At 44.4% G+C, this 7,159-nt stretch overlaps 1 protein-coding gene across 3 annotated transcripts in view; it reads left to right on the top strand.

Moving 5' to 3' along the window:
* The first annotated feature begins 4,054 nt into the window (after positions 1 to 4,054).
* Positions 4,055 to 7,159, top strand: part of LOC111160889 (SOS Ras/Rho guanine nucleotide exchange factor 2) — a 79,001-nt gene continuing 75,896 nt past the window's right edge. For all 3 annotated transcript variants that reach the window (XM_022524291.1, XM_022524295.1, XM_022524288.1), the window contains exon 1: positions 4,055 to 4,196. In XM_022524291.1, coding sequence (XP_022379999.1) covers positions 4,110 to 4,196 — 87 coding nt within the window. In that variant the 5' untranslated portion in view covers positions 4,055 to 4,109. The remainder of the gene's footprint in view (positions 4,197 to 7,159) is intronic.

Raw genomic sequence — 7,159 nt, 5'->3', positions numbered from 1 at the left:
ATGAGCCTTAGTATTGTGAACGTAATTTTTAGTTTCATAAAAACTCTGATTCAAGTAAATGTTTGGTGTGTGAAACATGAACTATCATAGTTCTAAATAGCAGCCAATTTTAAAAAAAATGAAAAAACTAAAAAAAAATGAAAAAAAAAATGAGGTTTATATTTTAAGTAAAAAGTAGAGCACTTCCCCACTTACGAAAATGGCTTTCCATTTGGTAATGGTGGCAATATGTGGCTGACCTCAGTGTCATCTTCATACCCCAGAGCAGCAGGGAACATTGTTTCCGTTCCATAGCAGAATATGTAAAACACACAATGCTTTGCAGGAGGTTGATGGGGGGGGCAATAAATCAAATTGGAGTTTCATAAATAGTTTCTCTTAGGAAGACAATCTGGTCTGTTCTGCCTTACGGGGTTGAGTTTCTGGGCATAAGCTTCCCATAAGGGTTATAGGGCAAATTATCTGTCTGAGAGCCTGCTCCAACTTCTTTTCAGCAGGTGGACTGTAACAGGACCAGAGTTAGCTACAACAACAAACCATGAAAGTGAGTGACAATGACATATATTGTTTCCGGTGGCATTGCTTTGGCTTGCTTCTGACTGGCAACACTTGTGGCTTTAAATAAATTGAGGAAGTAGGAGAGAGTAAATGAGAGAAATGTTGAGTAAGTCCTTCTTGAAAATGCCTTTCAGTGGGAGAATATTAGTGGTACATTATCTCTGCCTTTGAAAATTTGAGATGTGCTTAGATTATTCAAGTTATCTCCCCAAAGCCATTCTAAGTTCTAAAAAGATAAAATTACTATTTATCAAATAATTAATATAACATATTAATTTTAACTCAGATTTATGATCAAGTATTGTATGTGTTTAATACTTCCATTTTTTTTTATTTAAAAAGATTTTATTTATTTGAGAGAGAGAGCAGGGGGAGAGGCAGTGGGAAAGGGAAAAACAGGCTCCCTGCTGAGCAGAGAGCTTCCTGCTGGTGGAGTTTGATCCCAGGACCCTGGGAATATGACCTGAGCCAGAGGCAGACGCTTAACCCACTGAGCCACCCTTGCACCCCCAATACTTACAGTTTTTTAAAAAGATTTTATGTTTAAGTAATCTTTACACCAACATGGGACTCAAACTCACAACCTTGAGATCAAGAGTCTCAGCCTCTACTGACAGCCAGCCAGGCACCCCCAATATGTCCATTTTTTTAACACTTTAATCAAGTGTTTATAATGGGGTTGGAAATTTTTTTAAAAGATTTATTTGACAGAGAAGGAGAGCATAAGCAAGGGGAGCAACAGGCAAGGGAGAGGGAGAAGGTGAAGCAGGCTCCCCCCTCAGCAAGGAGCCCCAAGTGGGTCTCAATCCCAGGACCCTGGGATCATGACCTGAGCTAAAGGCAGACACCTAACTGACTGAGCCACCCAGGTGTCCCCATGTTCAATATATTTAAGAGCCATTTATATTTCGTTTTCTGTGAACTGTTTTTTCATATATTTTATCCATTTTCCCCCTCAAGTTTTGATCTTACTAATTTGTAGGAACTATTTATTTGTGTGTGTGGTTTTTTTTAAATATTTTATTTATTTATTTGACAGAGATCACAAGCAGGCAGAGAGGCAGGCAGAGAGAGGGGGAAGCAGACTCCCTGCTGAGCAGAGAGCCCGATGTGGGGCTCGATCCCAGGACCCTGGGATCATGACCTGAGCCGAAGGCAGACGCTTTAACCCACTAAGCCACCCAGGCGCCCCTATTTATTTGTTTATTTATTTATTTATTTGAAGTAGGCCCCACATGGAACCCTACACAAGGCTTGAACTCATGATCTGAGATTGAGACCTGAGCTGAGATCAAGAGTCATTTTTAACTTTCTGAGCGACCTAGGTGCCCCTGTAGGAACCCTTTTAGATATTAAGGAAACCCAAGTATTTAGAAATGAGTTGCAAATATTTTTTTCGATTTGTCACCTGCCTCTTGGCTTACCTTGTGATTTTTTTTTCCGTTCATTTTTAAAAATAGGTTTTCAATCTTCTACATTTTATTTCATAGTAGAAAGGTCTTTCATATTCTGAAGTTACAAATTATTTTATGGTTTTAATTTTTTACATTTAAGTCTTTGACACTTCTGCAGTTCATCCTAGTGTGGAGTGTGGGGTATGGATCCAACATTTTATTCTGGATGGCCCATTTGTCTTGTTGGGATTTTTACGGGTTTCATTCTTAGATTATCCCCCACATGCACGTAGATCACATTTCTGTTTGCCTAGCTTAGAGATCACAACTCAGAATCCTGTAGAGACTAGGCAGGTTACATAAAAGGGTGGAGAGTGCCAGGTAGGGAGTATAGCCAACTGGAAATGGGATGGCATACTTTTCTAAAGAGGGCAGCCACTACCCACTGCCTGATGATTATTCCTTTGCAGGAATGCAGCAGGGCCCAGTGTTGTGAGATTTTTGTCAAGAGAATGGAAATCCATTTTTATATAAAAATCTCTTGATTTTAAAATGTTAACAATTTTAAACTTTAAATATAGATCTAGATAAACAGAATGTGTCTTCAGGCCAGATTTGGCTCAGACATGGTTTCCAATATCCTTGGCCAAGAATGAAACTTCCACTAACAACTTCACTCTATAATACAAGCACAGTCTAGTAGTTTGACAGCCTAGTAGTATACAGCTGGAGTTCCGGAAGAGAAGAGATAGTAAAGACAGTTTGTATAAGCCAAAGTCTTTGCCATCACTGACTGAAAAGTAATTGGAGAAATAAAAGCATTTCACTATCTTTTTATCCCAAGTACATGGGAATGTGGACGTGACTTTATTAGAAGAAATTCGTGATTCAGTGAAAACTTGTGTTAGAAAAATGAGTTTTCCAGCTCTGTCATTCTGATTTTGCCAAATGACAAATTGGTGTGTGTTTTGGGAAAGGACAGTTGTTGAGTTACTGATGAGAGGTACAGTTGTTTTTTCACCGTGCTCTTCCTTTCCCTTCCTTGCTGCTGGTGGCTGACCCCACTGTGTGCTGAGGGCTTTCCACGTCTCACATCCCTAACTCCTCAAAACATCACTTGATGAAATAGTTAACTACCTCCTATATACCCAACAGCCGTGGAGAGCCCACATCAAGCATCGAGTCCGGCCGAATGCCCCTTTCCCTCCCCATCCTGAACTGCTTCTCATGACTGCAGTAGTGGGGCTCAGAGTGGCACCGAATCAGGATCGTCTTGGGAAGGTCGAGTGAAGGAAGCGTTTGTGTAAAACACAGTCATTTGGGTGGTCTGTCTGGAACAGGTCCCCAGGAAGTCCCCAACACAGTCGGACTCCCAGCGCCTGCCCCCGCGCCTCTGCAACCCAGCGACCCGCCGGCGCCTCTGCCAAGCTCCTCGGCGCGCATGCTCCGTGCGGGGCTTCTCCGGCGACCCAGGATAATGAGCGCCGGGCCCAGGGGGCGGGCCGAGCGGCGACTGCTGGAGCCGGGAGCTGGGCTGCGGCCCCGGGGCGCTGTGCGCGGCTGCTACGGGGGCGACAGCGGCGGCTAGCGCTCTGCTTGCTAGAGTGTGGCTTGCTCTCCCAACGCGCACGCCCGCTCGGTCCCCAGAGCCCTCCAGAGGTGACTCGGGCGGGCCGGGCGGCGTTGCCTGCTGGGAGGGCGAGGATGAGGCAATGAGGAGACAAGCTGCCGCCGCCGCTCTCCGCCAGCCGCGGCCGTAGCGGGAGTTGGGGCAAGGGCGAGGTCAGCTGTACTCCGCGCGGGTTGCGAACCCAGACAAAGGAGGAGGAGCCCCCCAAGAAGCGGGCCAGCGCCGCCGGGACAGGAGGCCGCCGCCTCGGTCGCAGCTGGGGGGTCGCCCGGACTCTCCGGCCGCCGCGCTTCCTTTGCCGACTCTGCGCGAGAGGCCGCCGGGGCCGAGGAAACCGCCCCCGGAGCCCCCGCCCACCCGCCGGCGCCGCCCCCGATCCGCCTCGGCCGTAGCTGCGGCCCGGGCGGGAGGTGGCGGCGGCGGCGGCCGGCTAGGCGAGGCGGCCCGCGCCCTGCCTGTCAGGCCACCCGCCCGGCCCGGCTCCGTCCGCGGGCCGCTCCTGATGCGGAGGCGCTGCCGCCGGGGCCATGCAGCAGGCGCCGCAGCCGTACGAGTTCTTCAGCGAAGAGAACAGTCCGAAATGGCGGGGACTGCTGGTCTCGGCCCTGCGGAAGGTCAGTGCCGGTGCCCGAGCGGCCGCGGGGGCCGAGGGAGGTGCCGGGGCGGCCGCGGAGCGTCTGCAGAGCCCGGCGGCTGGCGGGGGGGGGGGGCGCGGGGGAGTTGGGGGTTGCCCGGCTCGGGCCCCTGCGAGCTTCTAACGGGGAACTGCATGTCCTCCCAGTGCTCGGGTCCTGCGGGACGAGCTCTTGCTCAGTGGCTGGGTGTGAGGGGTTCAGAATTGCCTGTTGCATCCAAAAGGACGTTTTCTCAAGTTTTTGCCTGGCCCCGGAAGGAAGGTTTTGTTATGATCATAAAAATGGATTTCATGTTGCAGTCATTTCGTCAGGCAACTTCCGCCGTTGGCCAATTTGTTGTCCTCAGGCTGGATTAGGGCAAGAGAAAGTCTCGCTGGTGTTTACATAGTTTCTAAAACAAAAGTTCATTTCCAGGCCCGGTAATTACCTTTAATCAGGTTCTTTGGGGGTGTTCCCCTAGGCAGTTTGCTTGTCAAGGGTGTCCACTCACGAGACGGCGCTTTTTTGTAACATGGTTGTGTTTCACGTGTGAAATGTCAGTGGGCCCTAATACTGCTTTTACAATTCTTGAGGGAAATTTAAAGTGCTTCCCTCACTTCCTGCGAAAGGTGTCCTATCTGTTTACAAGAGATTTCGCCTGGAAAATTTGGTGTTTCTTCACTGGGTGCAGTTTAGACCTTGGAATCATTTTAAGGGGGGCAAAAAAGGTGTATCTCATAAAATAACCTGTCAGGTTTGGGTGTATACCCTGGGTGCATCTCTCTTGTAGGTGATGTGATCACCGTTTGTGAATTTAGGTAATAATCGTACTATCATTTTTATAATAAACCTTTTTGTAAGGTCAAGACAAATTTAAAGACTGCAGGATTAGGCATCGTGCCTGCTGAACATAGGCTTCCATTGCCATTGATGCAGGGGGTTAGTACTGTCTGCATTTTGTGCAAAATAACAATAAATTTTAAATAAAAAAAAACAGTAATTTGAAAGACTGCACTTGGAAAATAAATCTTCAAATAACAAATTTTTGCAAATGAAGAAGTATATTTTAAAGGTGAGAACATTTTCCTCATGCATTTGGAGTTTCAGATTTTCCATCGTTTTCATAATTCTTACAAGGAGATACTGCCTTCCTTGGGCCAAACACCAAGTCATGTCATTTTTTGAGAACTTGGTGGTGGAGGTAACTAGGGGGCAGTTAGCATTTCACCGGTATACTAGGTGTTGAGGTTAATTGACTTTACTTCCTTGGGCAGCCTGATTCTACAAGGAGGGAAAAAGAACCGCAAGTGTGCTGAGTAGTGATAATGAACTCTGCCTGGAGTTGAAAAGTAAAGGGGGATATGCTCAGATAGTTATTGACTCTTTTGTGAGTAATTGCACTCAGCAGAAGGTGAGTGCAGTTATCAGGTAGGCATGTATTTTTGGCAGTGGGATGCAGGTATCTACCTACTGGTCCTTTCTGGTAGCAAATAGCATTTGAGCATGTGTTGCATAATTTATTCCATAGGTAGCTTTGACCCTAATAATCCTGCATGAACAGAGACAGATTTACTTCTTCAGGTTAGGGTGGAAACAAAGCCAGAACAAGTATCCTAATCCATTGCTTTGAGACTGTTAATTTGCCTTTATATGCTGTTCTTGTTTACCTGGAGTTCGGGTGTCTTGTAGATCTGTACTGTCTTGTACAGTTCTCATAGATCCTTTGCTTATGGAATAAATACATCTAAGAAAATTTGGTCTTTTGTGGTGAACTCAATTCAAAAAGCAATTTCCATTTAGTATTAATTTACTATTATTACAGAATTGAGATATATTCCTATGAAATTTTTTGGAAAATTTTTGGTGTTAATAATAACTGGATTATGTCCAGTTTTGTGGCATTTGGGTATTTGTGGTATTGCAACATGTAGGTTTATGGTGCCTGCTAAGAGTTACTGCTCAGGAGGAGCTCAAGGTTCACTCTTCATTTGTAGGATGTGTTACATTCCGGTATGTACCTGCCAGCCATACCTTTGTACAATGAGAAATCCTGCCATTTCAAGGAAGGTTCTGTCTTTACTTAAGAACTTGGCTTGCTTCCTTCCTCCAGCTAACAGACAGTTACAGACTACTAGGATTAGTTGTAGTGGTAGTATTGGTCTACTAGCATTCTTCTCCAGTTGGCTTTTTCTTCATTGAACATGTGGAATACTTCTTTTAACTTTTTTTTCTTTTTTCCTCTATATTTATCCCTGTGTTTTTTTAATTGAAGTTTAATTGATATTAATATTTATTGAACACATTTTAGGTACCTGGCACCATGCTGGAACTAAGATGAAATAAAGATGAATAAAAGCCATGCTCTTAACTATTTACCATCTACACTGAACATTCTAAACCTTTTGGTGTGGGTTTATATAAATGAGATAGTTAGCAATTAGGAGCTTAGAGTTATGTAAGTAATATCTGTATGTGTGTGTGAAAAGAACAGTATAGTTTAATTGGCTCTATCAGATTCTACTTGGGCATCTTGGTGGAACCTCTGAAACTTAAAGTATACTTTTCTGAAAGGTAAAATCATGACTCATGCAAATATATATGAATGTGTGTCAGTGATTTTGATTCAACTTATTACCTAATAGGGGAACTCATAAGTTAATGTTAAAGCTACTTCATATGAAAATTTTAGGAGGTAGGTATTTATAGACAATTTAATAAAGAAATATTAGGATTGTTGGGTTAGATACAAAATTAGTTAATATCCTATAGGAACATGAACAGTAAGTTTTGGATTGTATTTTCCACTTGGATTTGTAAATTCCACAAAAAATTTGAAATTATTTGCATCTGTACCAGATAAAAATCTCAATGTTAATCTCACAGATTTGTAAAATAGCTCAGTCAATAGACAGTATTCAGAGGTTTGAGCACAGCATTGTACTGAAAGATACCTAGTAATGTCT

The sequence above is a fragment of the Enhydra lutris genome, unplaced genomic scaffold (genome assembly GCF_002288905.1).
Source record: "Enhydra lutris kenyoni isolate GAN:26980312 unplaced genomic scaffold, ASM228890v2 scaffoldscaffold4, whole genome shotgun sequence".
In the NCBI taxonomy this organism is placed as follows: Eukaryota; Metazoa; Chordata; class Mammalia; order Carnivora; family Mustelidae; genus Enhydra; species Enhydra lutris.
This window is presented reverse-complemented; position numbering and strand designations above follow the sequence as displayed.